The sequence below is a fragment of the Drosophila simulans genome, unplaced genomic scaffold (genome assembly GCF_016746395.2).
Source record: "Drosophila simulans strain w501 unplaced genomic scaffold, Prin_Dsim_3.1 Segkk6_quiver_pilon, whole genome shotgun sequence".
Lineage (NCBI taxonomy): Eukaryota > Metazoa > Arthropoda > Insecta > Diptera > Drosophilidae > Drosophila > Drosophila simulans.
This window is the reverse complement of record NW_025416867.1, coordinates 137,546-152,988: the sequence shown is the minus strand read 5'-3', so window position 1 is coordinate 152,988 and position 15,443 is coordinate 137,546. Positions and strand designations below refer to the sequence as shown.

Sequence of the window (15,443 nt, the reverse complement as noted above, 5' to 3'; positions counted from 1 at the left end):
AGGAAAACTGTTAAGGAAAACCAACAAAAAAATAATAATCCATAGTAGAAACAGAATTATTCACAAAGGCAATATTATTTATTTGTTATGATAGAGAGAATAGTTTACAAAACTAGACTATCTTAAATAGTATAGCACTGGCTACAGGCTCTACAGCTATTTTGATTTTTTTTTTTTTTTCGCACGGGTCCCACGACTGCCGTGCATCGTACGGTTCGATTCGCTAGAAGGCGTTATAGAAAAGAGAACAGAGACGAGGAAATGAACATAATGTTAAATAATAAATATATATTAGTGTTAGTAGGATCTAATTATGTACTAAAAAAGTTAAAATTGAAGAGCGGCAGAGAGTCAAGATAACAGATAATAGGATAAAGTCTATTATAGTCAGAACATAATACTCTGTAAGGGTCATGCAACTAATAGTTAGATCTAAGATAAGGGGTTTATAGTTTCTAGTGAATCTACTTGGAACCGAGAAGTTAAGCCGACTAATCAAGTCGGGACTCTAAACATCACCACGAATAAACTTACAAATAAAGACTGTTCCAAGCATAGTTCTACGGTTAGCTAGGGAAGGTTAATTAATTAAAAGTAGTCTACTGGTAATATACGGTTTGCATCCCAATTTAGGCGCCGCAAGGCAAAAAGTAAAAAGTTTTTTGGACCGATTCAATACGGTCCGAGTGGACTACGTATTGTGGACTCCAAACAGGTGATCCATACTCAAGAATCGGACAGAATTACGAAATAAATAAGGTTTTGGTAATGTAAGGATCATCGAATTCCTTAGACCACCCTTTTATAAAACCAAGCACACCCCTGGCCTTATTGACAATTGTCGAAATATGGTCAGAAAATTTTAGTTTAGGGTCCAGAAGAACACCAAGATCATCAACCCGTGTTATTCTGTCCAAAGGGCACCCACTTAGAGTGTAAGTCGTGCGTATTGGGTTGACACGACAAAAGGTCATAACTTTACACTTGGAGCCATTTAAGTTTAACATGATATCACGGCACCATATTTGAAAGCTGTCTAGATCGGATTTACAATGGTATTGTATCTTAATCTAATTAATATCTAATTGCCTAAATAAATGCTGTGCTTGTTATGTACATTGCCTTTTTGTTTTCAGATTTTGTGGTATAATTAAGTTTTTTTTTGAGGAAAAGTATGAGTTTTTGTATGTTAGGTTGGGTTTGCTAAGAAGGTCTAGAGGGTTGGAGTTGTTAAATATGTCTTGTTTGGTTTGTAGGACGGATGGGCATGAGTTTAATATGTGGCTTATTGAAATATCACCTTGGCAAAACGGACAAGTTGGTATTGAATTTGGATTTAGGTAGTGTTGGTGGGTTATGTTTGTGTGTCCAAGTCGAAGTCGTATTATTTTTATTTGGTCGAGTCTGGTCCAATTTGGGTTGGATTGTGAGGTTTGTATTAATTGATATTATGTTTTCTTTCTTTTTTGTCGCAAGATCGGCTTTAAGATGTTTTTTTTTTTATATTTGTGGTATTTATGTTTGGGGTGAGGATAAGTGGCATACTGCTTGATGATTTTGCAGCTGGATCGGCTAGTTCATTTCCTTTTATTCCTGAATGGCCAGGAATCCACATTATTTTAATTTTAGGTGCATGTTGCGTTATTAGCGATCGTATTCTGCTTGGGTAAAATTTGTTATTATTTGTATTTTGGATTGAATCTATTCCTGATAGGGAGTCGGAACAGATAATAAATTTGCCTCTTCGGTTTTTAATGAGTTCGATTGCTTCTAGGATGACGATTGTTTTGGAGGTGAGGACGGATGAATGTGGAAAAAAGTTTCTATTGAAAAGCTTCTGGCCGAGGTTCAGTCTAATTCGGGTCAAAATCTAGAACGGTTTCAAATTAAGGATAAGAAATTAAAAGAGTTTCTTGTAATAGTATAAGTAAAAAGTCTATCACCGAATTATATTAAAAAATAATAAAATTAAAATTATTTTTTAAAATAATTAAATAGTAACAATTTTAATTTGCACGTTGTTTGGTTACTTTCCATTGTACATAGTTCAATCGGTACATCATCAATATACATGGGTACAATGTCAGACCCAGCACACTTACCTTGAGGTACTTGCATTCCTGTATGGGAGATTCTGCTCGGTTGTATCTTACAAGTATTATGTATAAAAGAAACATGTTTATAAAGAAACATCCATTATCAAGATATCCTTTCAGGACCAAGTAATAAGGTGTGGAAAGATAATGCTTTAGCTTATAAAGTAATCCTTGGTGTCACACTCTGTCGAAGGCTTGTCTAACATCTAGGAAAACTGCAGCACAATACATTTTGTTTTCAAAACCAACCAAAATCCAACCAAAATCCTGCTCACAGCTTATTGACACTGTTGAACAGTACCATGACCCTCTAAATCCAAACTGGTGGTCCAGTATAATATTTTTCTCCTATAATATTGGCATTAGTCCCTTTAAGAATTTTAGACAGGATAGATTAAAGGCTGATTGTAGGACGACAGTTTCACATTAGGCTTGCCCGGTTTTGGGATAACAATGACATCTGCCCATTTCCCCTGCGATGGAAAGTGTCGAAATCTAAGGCCTTGATTACTAATCACCATTAAAATTTCAATACAATTCGGTGGAAGGTGTTTATAGCTGCAGCGTCTTTGCGGTCGTATCCTGGTGATTTCGTTTTCTTCAAACTGATGATTTCTTGTTGAATTTTATCACCAACATCCATGAACCGTATCGTCTCGTCTAGGGCTTCCGGGTCACACACTTCAAACTGGAAGTTTGCTTTTTCAACTGGTGCTATCCTCTTCACTAGCCTCTTGAGGTATTCAGTGGCATTCCAAGCATTATGTTTAGCGTTGTTAGACTCAAGATCGATCAGATATGCTTCCAGAGATTTACTTTTGAGATCTATAAGCATTTTGTCAGATGAGGTCTTTATGTACGAACTTTTAAGAGGTTCTTGACCATGCTCTGATTCGAATACAGGTTGTAGCAAACAGAGATGGAAATTTCGGTATGTCCATTTCTTTGATTACGGCAAAGTCGAATAGATCAGGAATCCTTGTGCGGTCAGTAGGCAAGTAGGTGAGTTCTCCAGTTGAGTGGACAATGCAAGCTCTATCCCTAATACATATAAGAAGTATGATTCCGTTGGGATCCTTGGCGTTCAATTCTCCGCCTAAAATAAACTTGGGTCCCAAATTGTTCAACTGTTAGTATAGATCGGGATAACTTATTGTATACCGTTGCGGCAAGTATGCTGCTGGGACACAAAGTTTACCTGACCCCGTCAAAAAATGAATCCTGGCACTTTGAAACCAGTCCAGTTGCACACGTTGTAGATCCTTATATTTTATACCACTCCTCACACCTAGTGTCTTTTGAGATAGTGCTCCACTTCGGGCTTGTTCCTCGACAAGCCGTTAGCATTACAGATTACTAAATATGTGTTTACGGTCATTGGGTGCTTCTCTGGCAGGAAAACATTTCCAGCATCATCTCCTTGAGCCTTGAGCACGAGCTTTAATCGAAATCGACCACGTGTTTAACACCCGCAGACCCAAGTCTACGGGCTAAATCATTCAGTAACCGCGAAGTCCTAGAAGCTGTGTCATTGCGGGATTCGATCCCGCCAGGTCAACAATTAGACAACGCGGCGTACGTCCTTCCAGAACTAGCGACAAACTGCCCTCCATCCCCCGGAATTCTTTGAAGGTCCTACCTACCTATTTTAAGAACTCTCAAATTGATGTATTGATTGATGATTTTACGGTCCATAATGATGTATGGTACCCGATAAAATATTTTCTGCTCACTCCTGGGTCAAGAAACTGTTTTCGGGTGGGTGCTGCTAACGGTACCGATTTCCAATTTATAAGTACTGCGCGAACTACCTCGCTCATCAGCACTCAGAGGAAGACTGTCGCCGCCAAGAGGGATACAAGAAGTGTGGAGAGAGCCACCACACCCCACTCAACATGCATGAGGAACTCCGCTCCCCTCCGACAGTGCCATCGCTGCCACCAGCAAATCATTTGAACATCCACAAAAATATTTAACGAATATTTTGGAAAAAAGGGGCATATTTTTGCGCAATGCGGCATATGAGCTGTTGGAGACGAATCGAAAAGATAAACTTTATAAAATTGCCGTTATTATTCAAAAAATCTGGAAAAGACACTATTGCCACCCGGCTAGGAGACGACAAGGTTTGCTTGCAACTAGATGTCATCCTGAAGATCGACCCCAACTGAATGATCTGGGCACCTATTCCAGTGCTGAGCGACGCCGCAAGAAATTTAACGATATTCGTCTCGAGGACGACCAATTCCACCGGTCGGCAACCATCTTCTTCTTGTTGGGGTCAGACCTATATGCGAAGCTGATCTAACTGGGGTTTCTAGAAATCGAGCATGTTGCCCGACGCTCAGAACACGGTACTCGCATGGACCGCCTCTGGAGCATGCGTGGAGTGCTGACACCGATCGTGCTGCCCATCCGGTCCTTTTGCCTTTGCAAGGGGGGGAGGAAAAGTGTTCACGCCAGAAGTTCTGTCCGGCAATGTGAGCGGCCAGCACTTGCGCGAGAGCTTTCGCTCCGCTCTTTTCGTGTTCTTGCTCTCCCTCCTTCCAGCCGACAAGTTCACCACTCCGCGGTCCCGCGGCACTCTTTTGTATAGGCTTAAGTTAGTATTCATCCTGCAAAAAAATAAAGCCAAGTGAAGTGAAGCTACTCCGACGTCTTGTTCTTTCTGGGACTTATACCTGCAAAAGCAGCAACAACCAATCATCCAACTCTGCCCGCAGAGATCAACGGACAACCGACCCAATCCAGCGGCCGTATTATGTGGCATTATTCGCCTCCTCCACTTCAAAATCAAAACATTTTTGATGGCAGTAAGTGTTAACAAGCTTAAGCTGCATTTATGTCTCTTGAATCTGTATGCTTTTATCTGTTCCTGAGATCTTGACGCTCATATATATCGACTCTCAATCCTGATTAAGAATATATAGTAAAATTGTTGTTTTATTTTTTTGAGTCGAACTAATGTCCTGTCAGTTGACTAAGGACAACGCCAAGAAATAAAAAATAGTTTTTAGGAGAAATAGTTTCACGACTTTATTCTTTGGATCTCAGCTTAAGACTAAAAATCAAATGCAAATTGGATTGAGGAGAAGCCTCAGTATTTGAACATTATTTGTATTTCGGGAGAGCCTCGCTCTTGGGTTCTTAAGATTAGGTAGCGTTGAAAGAGGGCAGTCAAATCTGCTTAGGTCAGGCTTTAGGATGTTTACAAGAACGGCTGCGCTGCTAAAGATAAACGAATGCTGCGCAGCTGGGATACGTTATGGAAAATTACTAGAGTGCATTACTGATTTCTTTGAAATAATAGAAGTGGCTGGTTTGGACCACCCAAATACGTCACTCCCCTTCCCTTAAAGAGAAGCCTATACTTGGGCTGGGATTGATGGATATAGTGTGGGAAATGGAGTTTCTTCTATTTCTGTTTGTTGTGGTGTGTTTTGATTTTGATTTTTTCTTATTTTAAGTTTTGCATACAGCATCATAAATGGTTTAAATGATACATATCTTAAATATGAGTACAACAAAATTAGTGCGATTATTACAATGATCATTTGTATGTAAAGTGTAATATTGTTCTCTGAAATCATCTCAACAATGTCGTTGTGTTTTACAATTTTTATTTTTGTTATATTAAGTGGTGTGTATAGTGGTGTCAAATCTATTTCTGGTTCTAACAGATTTTCACTTAAAATTATACTATTGATTTCTATTTTGCATTGCGTTACTCTTATCATTTTGTTTCCTTCTATTTTTATTTTATTAATTGAATTTTGGCAATTTTGGTTAAGAATTGTTTGGGTTAAGTTCCAGGTTACAATTGTGTTTGGTTCTATGTATTTTATTATTTCGTTCGTGTGTACTTTACAAATTGGATTTAAGTGTTTAATAATATTGGTGACACATTCATTTTTTACTTCTTTATTTTCGGTATTATAAACTTTATTTTCTTTTTCGAAATATGATTGTGTGTCTGTGTAATCTAGCTGATAGCCGTTGGAGTCTGGGTATGGAATTATTTTAATTGTGCTTATTAGTGAAAGGTAAATGGGTATGTGGGATATGATTAATACTTGGTTATCATTGTAGTTAATCCAAGTGGATGTTTTAATGTTCAAAATGTTTTGGCTGTTCACATTTTCAAGTTTGTCGTAGTTTAGTAATTTGGGGTTAAACAGTCCAAGTCTGGAAAGCTGCATAGCCATTTCCAAATCTTCTATGTATTCCGTAAACTGCATTAGTTCGAACAAAAGACTGTCAATGATGGTGTGGTTATTTCATTTAGCTTTCTATAATCAATTACTACCCTGTACTTATTTACGCCAGAAGCATCCGGTTTCTTTGGTACGACCCAAGTAGGACTATTGTATGGAGAATTACTTTCCCTAATTAATCCCTGATTCAGCATTTCCTGTACTTGGTTTTCTACTTCGATTTCGTGTGTTTGCGCAAGTGGGTATTGTTTCGAATAAATTGGGGAGTTATGTGTTGTATTTAGTACGTGTTTAATTGTATTTGTAAATGTTAATTTTTCTCCCTCCTTATATTCAAGTTTTCTAAATTTATTTAATAAGCCTTTTAACTTTAAAGTTTCCTCCTGATTTAGGTGATCTAATCGAAACTGTGAAAAATCTAATTTTTTTATTGATTCCTGATCTGAGCTTGCAATTGATTCTGGTGTCCTTTGGATATACAAATTTTGGTTTCTTTCGGATTCTGAAGTAATTAATTTGTATGTTTGATCAAAAAGGGTAACTGTATCATTTTTGTAATTAATAACTGATTGAGCATTTTTCAACAATTTTCTGCCAATTAGCATATCGTAATTATTAGAAAATCTGTGCACATAAAATGGTTCGGTTTTTTTGAAAATACTATTTCTGGGTAACATAATCAAGTCGTTCAAGGTAATAGGGCCATTTGATGTTAAAACTTCACATCTACTATTTTGAATGGGAAGACAAAATATATTTTCATTGATCATATTAATTGTTGATCCTGTGTCTAGAAGGCATTTGTATGAGCGCCCTTTGTATACTATTTTTATGTATTCGTATTTTCCGGGGCTGTTAACCGAAAATTTTCGTTTAGTTCAGAATTATTTTGGTTTTGTTTGTTATTAATTTGTACAGATTGGACTTGTTGTTGCCCTTCATTAATGAAGGTATGATTTTGATACGGATTGTATTGATTTTGGTTAAAATACTGTTGCTCGTAATAATTAGGTTGGACTTGTTCGAATTTATGCGCGTCTTGGAATCTAATTTCGTCAATAGACATTTAAGTTTGTTCACTGTCCGATGGTCTTAGTCGTTTAGCAATCGGGAAGTTAGTATTTTTATATGTAGAGGGTTGTTGTAGTCGAGGGTATGTATTTCCTCTAAAATGCGTTGTTTGGGGATTTTGGGCTTTGTTGGGATATTGTTGGAAATGATTTTTTTGAATAATGGGTTGTGGGTTTATGTATTGGTTGGGTCTGAAATAATTAGGTGCGTGCCACATGGGTGGGTTGTTAGTCATCTGCTGTGTATAGCTAGGTCTAAATGGTTGAATGTATTGATTAAAATTAGGTTGGAAGGGTTGGGAATATTGTGAGTAACTTGGTCGATTTTGAGTTTGAACATTTGTATTGAATTTTTGTGCTTTCGAATTCTGATTAGACTTTGAATTTTTATTACGATATTCTGGGTTTTCATAAAATTCAAAATTAATGTGTTCTTCATAAATTCCCTCATTTTGTGCAATGGTAATTAAGGATCTTAAGTCTGTAATATCGTGATGGGCTAAAATAGTGAATAATTGTATTGGTAGTTTCCTTATCAGTATCTTAATAGATTCTTCAATAGCCTAAATATAAATAAAAAAATCCGATCGGACATCATTTGTTTGTTTGGTAGAGCGAAATTACGTAATCCACTCTGCTGATAAAGGTGTGAAGGGTTTCTGGATCACCCTTGAATGGCATAATGTCTTTAAGCTGCCGACGGGCTTCGGCAAGGTTGATGTCGCTCAGCGCAACAATTTGGGGTGCGGCAATAATTGGTTGTGACATTTTTATTGTAAAATTTTTAAATTTTGTGTTTTATTTTTTTGTTTTGTTTCGGATTCAATGTTATTATTATTTTTAAGCTTTCTAGTTTCACTTGTTTTTTTTTTTTTTTTTTTTGTGTTGTATTATTAAAATTCTATATTGTTTTTATTTTTTATTTTTATATGTTGGTTTTAAAACTTAGTTGCCTTTGGACTTAATATTTTTGTTTCGTATTTCACTTCCACTTATTATTGGATAACCGAATTGGAATTATAATCCAAGTTGAAGAGTTTTCACGAATTTATTTTGGGAGATGTTTCGAGCACTGGACTTTAAAATTTAACTTATTTTCCACTCGAAGGTTCTTTTTTCGGATACTTTTGTATCCTACCGGCTGCGCCAGTAAAATTGTTGTTTTATTTTTTTGAGTCGAACTAATGTCCTGTCAGTTGACTAAGGACAACGCCAAGAAATAAAAAATAGTTTTTAGGAGAAATAGTTTCACGACTTTATTCTTTGGATCTCAGCTTAAGACTAAAAATCAAATGCAAATTGGATTGAGGAGAAGCCTCAGTATTTGAACATTATTTGTATTTCGGGAGAGCCTCGCTCTTGGGTTCTTAAGATTAGGTAGCGTTGAAAGAGGGCAGTCAAATCTGCTTAGGTCAGGCTTTAGGATGTTTACAAGAACGGCTGCGCTGCCAAAGATAAACGAATGCTGCGCAGCTGGGATACGTTATGGAAAATTACTAGAGTGCATTACTGATTTCTTTGAAATAATAGAAGTGGCTGGTTTGGACCACCCAAATACGTCACTATATACACTTCACATATATGGTCGGAAACGCTTCCGCCTACTTGTTACACACTTTTCAACTAATCCAGTATAGCATTTTACTCTACTCTACGGGTATAAGATTAAAATTTTTATTAATTAACTTACGCTTCTTATTGATTAACAGTTGGTGGCTTGTTTGACTGTGACGCTTTTAAAGAGTGAAGCTTTTCATAAGATTGGTTTAAGTTTTTCATATGGACCCTGAATATGCCACTATATATGTAGGGACATATATGTTTTAAACTTTTCAATGAGTGTGTTGTATAAAGGACATGTCTATAGATTTAACCATAATTTTTCTCTCTAGGTACGTTCGTTGTATAAAACCTAATTTGCAAAAGCGACCAAATAACTACAACAGCTCTTTAGTTCTCGATCAACTAAAATATCTTGGAGTTGTGGATATTATTCGAATAAGAAGAGAAGGATTTCCAATACACTTTAGTCATGAAGACTTTGAAGTTAAATATAAATGTCTTATCAAGAATAAATCATTTGAACATCCACAAAAATATTTAACGAATATTTTGGAAAAAAGCGGCATGCCTCCTACTGAATGGCAAATAGGAAAAACTAAAATATTTTTGCGCAATGCGGCATATGAACTGTTGGAGACTAATCGAAAAGATACAATTTATAAAAATGCTGTTATTATTCAAAAAATCTGGAAAAGATACTATTGCCAAAAATCGTTTTTACGCAATAAACAAGCTGTTCTGAGAATACAACATGCGTATAGGGGCTGGAGATTAAAAATTCGTTTTATGAGAATGCGGCGTAGTGCTATTGTCATTCAAAGTCGACTCCGCGGAGTTTTTGCTAGAGAGGTGAGACTTTTTTATAAAAAATATTTTATACTTACTAAACTAAAATAATTATTTATAAATAATTTAATATGTGGGAAATTTTTATCTCATATATTTAGGTCTTTCGGTCAGCATAAGCACATTTTACAACAATCTTTAGTAAATTTGAAACTTGTCTAATTTAATCGTAAAATTTGTTAAAATTTTTCGCCCTGTGGTGTGAGTTACCTTTAACACATAGTACTTATCTGTGCAGCCTAAATTAAAATATCTGCTTTATTTTTGTACTCTTTTCTTTCCCCGGAACGGGAAGAGAGCAAACCTTTTGATAGCACTTCAATCCTGTCGCTGCCTTACTTTCTTTTTTGTGTTTCCCACTACCAAAGATTTTTAATTCTCTAAAAGCTTTAAATATTTCTGTCACGTCACGCGGCGGCCAGCAATTCCTAAAATTTGTATTTGTTTACATGCCAACTTTGGATACAGGTCAACTTTACTGCACCTCAGTTATGCAGCAATACCATCGTTATCTATGCAGATCAGCTGTGCCGAGCTCTCCCCTCTCGCTCTAGTACTCTCGCACCAACACCTTTGGCTTAGCGTTATGATGTTCTCTCTGCAATTAAAACGCTCTAGCGAAATAAATAAGGTTTTAGTTATGTATGGATCATTAAATTCCTTAGACCACCCTTTTATAAAAACTAGCACACCCCTGGCCTCATTGACAATAGTCGAAATATGGTCAGAAAATTTTAGTTTAGGGTCCAGAAGAACACCAAGATCATTAACCCGTGTTATTCTGTCCAAAGGGCACCCACTTAGAGTGTAAGTCGTGCGTATTGGGTTGACACGACACAAGGTCATAACTTTACACTTGGAGCCATTTAAGTCTAATATGTTATCACGGCACCATATTTGAAATCGGTCTAGATCGGATTGTAAGCCCAAATGGCGCGAAATGTCCTTGTGTTGGAGGGATAATTTAAAATCGTCTGCGTACATAAGTACACGCGAATGTTTTATTACTAGGGGGAAGTCGTTAATAAATATGGTAAAAAGAAGCGGACCATGGTGTCTCCCTTGTGGGACACCGGATGTGACTCGGATTTCGCACTTTTAATGAGGACTTTTTGCGTCCTGCCATTCCGATAGCTTGAAATCCAATTTAGAAGATCAACATGGAAACCTAATAGATCAAGTTTCCTTAAAAGAAGGTAATGATTAACAGAGTCAAATGCTTTACTAAAGTCAGTTTAGATAACATCTGTTTGAAGATTATTTTTGAAGCCCTTTATTACGAAAGAAGTAAGCTCCTAGAGGTTAGTGGTTGTTGATCTGCGTTTCATCCACAAAGGTGCTGCAAATGAGGGGTGATAACATTGTCAAAAAGTTTTGGGATAGCCGACAATTTAGAGATTCCAGTGTAATTGCTTGCATCCAGTTTGCTACCTTTTGTGTGAAGAGGAATCACAAAGGGCTCCTTCCATATATGAGGAAATTGTGAAGATTCCAGAGATAAGGTAATCAGTTTCAGTAGAGGCTTGTACAAGGCTTCCGCACAGAATCTGAGCACACAGCCAGGGATTCCATCGGAAGCTGGCGAATAGAACGGCTTAACACGCTGAAGATCGTTAAGCAGTGAGCTTTCGTTTATATTAATATATATATATATAGTGACATATCCATAAGGCCCTAAGACTTAAGCACATGCCTACACAACATTCCCAAATACCCCCTACACTACTCCGGATGTACCTAATGGATTCCAGATAAGAATAATATGATCCTCAAGATTGGGTTGAGTGGAAAATTCCCAACTCCAAATAAGTCACCCACTGGTAGTCTAAACATCCGTCCCATAATTTAAACATTCCTTGCCTAAGCCCTCACCCCATCGTCATGTCCCCACGTTCAAAGCTCGGACTCGCAATCCCGAAAACAAAAGTATTCGATTTCAATAAACAAAACTATAAGAATCTAAGAGCACTTGTATCCAAGAGCGAATGCACTTGAATCCAAGAGAAATCCAAAGACGATTAAAGTCAGCAACTCCAAAGCTCTTTCTCTTCACTTGATCAGAACCCTAAAGTCTAAAGTCCATATCAGATACCTCGATACCGAGGCTTGAACGTCAATCAAATCAGAATAATTAAGTGAGTTCAGTTTGAGACCTAATTGTAATCGGTCGGTGTTCTTCAACAAAAATAAAAAGTTGTAATCATTCAGTGAAATAAAAATTATATTTTTTTCACATATGAGTATTGCAAGCATTTAATTATATATATATTAATATATTATATTAATATTAAATTCGACTTAGATACCGCATAAGAGTATGGTTGTTCGGAATGAGGTAACGTAGAATATGTTGGCGAATAGATCGGCTATTCAAAGAATAGCGAACAAGGGTAAGAAATTATTTTTTGCTTATAACAAAATTAAAAAACTGTTTCGGATCCTGTGCGAACTGGAACTTACAACGGTTTAAATAATTCCTGTAGCATTAAGCACGGTAAAGTTTCACCGAGCGCTTAAATTTTTAGAAAGGATGGACTGAGAACCGGTATTTTTAAATTTTGTATAAAGTCTGGACTTAACATTTCTTAGATGTGTCAACTCTTTATTAAACCAAGGAGGTTTAGAGATTGGGGTATAGTACATCGGAACACAGGACTCAAAAAATGATTTAATTGCGGTATTAAACATATTAATGGCATCCGTCATTATGTTGCATGAGTAAAGATCGAACAAATTAAAGGCCGTGCGCATACCTGGAGGGTTACCACTTCAAGGTCATCACGGACCATATAGCTCTGAAGTTGCTGAATAACATCGAGAGTCCGTCCGGAAGGATAGCGAGATGGGCGTTGGAGCTGCAACAGTACGATTTCGAAATCTCGTACAGAAAGGGCCAGCTGAACATCGTCGCCGACGCGCTTTCAAGACAACCACTGCAGGAGACGAGCCGAAGAGTGAGCGTGGAGGACGACGAACAACCGAGAGAGCAGCAGGGATGTAGGTTGTTGGAGGAGATGCAAGGAAACATGAAGCAGCAGCCGCAAAAATTTCCGGACTATTTGGAGGAAGACGGCAAGCTGTACCGGCACATACCGCATCGGGCGGGCAACGAGGAGGTGGCATCGTGGAAGATGTGTGTACCGATCGGGCAGAGGCAGCGCGTCATGACCGAAAACCACGACCACGACAGTCATCCCGCATGACTGTTGTTATGGAAACGTTACCGCTGATGAAAACTGGGTGGCATTTTTAATGCACAAGGCGGCTGCAATGTGGAATTTCATTTCGTAAGTTCATTCTTCATGTTGGGTTGGAGCTGATTGAGGAGCTTCGAAGGAAAATTCTCAACTAGCTCCCATAAATGGATGTTGGGGTAATTGAAAGAAATTTTCAACGGAGACGGTTCCCCAAGCCAAACAGCCCATCTCCTCGACACCACTTACGCGTGGCAGCGGTAGCACCTATGGTGCCTAACATCACCCAAGAAGGGGAGGATCTCGGAACGGAAATGACTCAAAGTGCAACTCGAGTCTTTGGAACAGGACACCACGTTTTTCCCCTCTTCATCTACTTTTGTAGATTTGTAAATTTTTATGCGTTTCTTATCGAATGATATTCCGCCCACTGTCACATGTATGTATGTATGTATATGTCGACATTGAGCTTTACTAGTACGTTTTCAATACCGGTAAACGGTTACTAGTTTCGATCTTTAGCATAACAATCGTATGATGCATTGATCCAACTGTACGAAGTTCGAAACAGATGCACAACTGGCGTTATATTTATAGACATAAACCTATTGGTCCGTCGAGCCTGATCGCCAGCATCGCGACAGTTGTACTTTAATGCGGCTTTGTAAACGGTGATGTATAGTTTTCCATAGCGCGTAGAATCGTTTTCTAATCTCAGTCGCCATGCGGATTGTAAGCCAACAGCGGGGCTTCTGCACTAACCCAATTAGTCGCGGGCAGATTAATCCCATGAAGATTGTGAAAGCCTTTCAATCTAATGCCGTCCAAGCATAAGTAGTTCGTTTGAAAAAACCTTTGACGATGACCCATTATCGCCCAAGTACTTGTCCAAAAGCTGGATCCGATGCGTTAGGCAAAATATGACGTGGCAGTCTGTGGGACCGGCCATAGTTCCGGCCTTCTTGCCACAAGTCTGATCCCGTTGAATTGTGCCTTCTGTAATGATTCTGGGCTCTCAATACATGTTGCCAGAGCTTTAAAAATATGTCCCCAGATGATCGATTCCGAGAGGCAAAACGGCTCGCACTTGGCCTAAATTCCCTCAAGACTGGTCATCAAGGGAAGCGGTTCAACTCCACAAATTGAAGAGCATGCCGATCTAAGCATCACACCCTGATTCACCTGGGAATCTTGGCTTCGCCTACACCACATGAAAGATTTCAGCCTCAAGAATCGCTTGACACTGACTTGCATCATCCCGAATAACCCTCTTCCTTGCCTGGAACGTCTGCTGCTCAACTTTCACATCTTGTTAAAGATGTTGTGCTCCTATCAACCGTATCATTCAGAACAGTTCAGGATTCTACTAGACCTTATTCGCACCTATTCCCAAATCATCTTCAGCTTAAGAGGACAAAGTCGGCAGTTTGTATTACCGGAATAGGGGACTCTGTTTTTGAAACAAATGGTTCGTCAGTAAAAATTTCAATGAGATTTCCAACATCTACCGACCGTCATCACTGCTGTTATTGCCTCATTGAAATTCAGCCGTGCCTAAACATTGACATTGGCAACTGGAACATACTCCAAAACCTTAAACTCGCGGACCCACAGTTTAATCGTTCTCAACGTTCTGTTTTAAACCCGTCTCTTCTACGAAGTGCAGTGCGTCGATCAAGTCAAGCTTCTGCCAACTGTCTCAAATAGGCCGGGTTGTTTCTGGAGGTTTGTACGAACGGTTGTAATTAGTCAACAACTCAATAAAATAGTTCGACTTCCTACGACCCTATTTCGAAACCATAAGCAACGCGTTAAAAGCGTTGGTTGAGGACCTCCCGTCGCTCACATACTTTAAGGTACCTCGATACATTGCAGCTCCCTTCCAAGAAGTTCAACTGCACGGGCTTGCAGACGCCTCCACGCAGGCCAACTGCGCTATTATTTACGCACGGGTCGCATTTGGTGCCAGTTTTTAAATTACTCTCGTTGTTGCAAAAACTTGGTTAAAATAGAATAGTTATCACTATCCACGGAGTTAGTTCGGACTCACAGTGTCGTAATGTTCCTACCTAGGAGAATCCTGCCTAACACGCGATTTAACCCCAGCAGAGCTGTCGTATCATAAGTTATAGTGGAACGGGTCAAATTGTCTACAACAATCCGAAGACAAGTGGCCCAAGGACAAAAAAACGCACTGTATTTGCTAATAAATTTTGCCGGCTTCAAGCAAAACATGCACTCCCTAAAACCAACAAACTAAGCTCGCTGTCACCATTCAAAAACGCCCAATGAATCATGAGGGTTTAAGGGAGACTAAGAAACGCATTGCAACTACTCAACAACGTACCAAAACTCTATCAGTTCACGGATCTAATAATAAAAAACGCTCACTGCAATGAGTACTACTCACCTGGTTAATCGCATAAGAACAGTTTTGGATTTTCAAAGGCAAGCAAGCGG

General features: G+C 38.4%; 1 protein-coding gene across 3 annotated transcripts in view; it reads left to right on the top strand.

Annotated features, from left to right (window-relative positions):
* Nucleotides 1–15,443, top strand: part of LOC27208787 (unconventional myosin-VIIa) — a 530,661-nt gene that overhangs the window by 426,084 nt on the left and 89,134 nt on the right. For all 3 annotated transcript variants that reach the window (XM_039298281.2, XM_039298279.2, XM_039298280.2), the window contains one exon: nt 9,273–9,792. In XM_039298281.2, the coding sequence (XP_039154215.1) occupies nt 9,273–9,792 (520 nt within the window). The remainder of the gene's footprint in view (nt 1–9,272; nt 9,793–15,443) is intronic.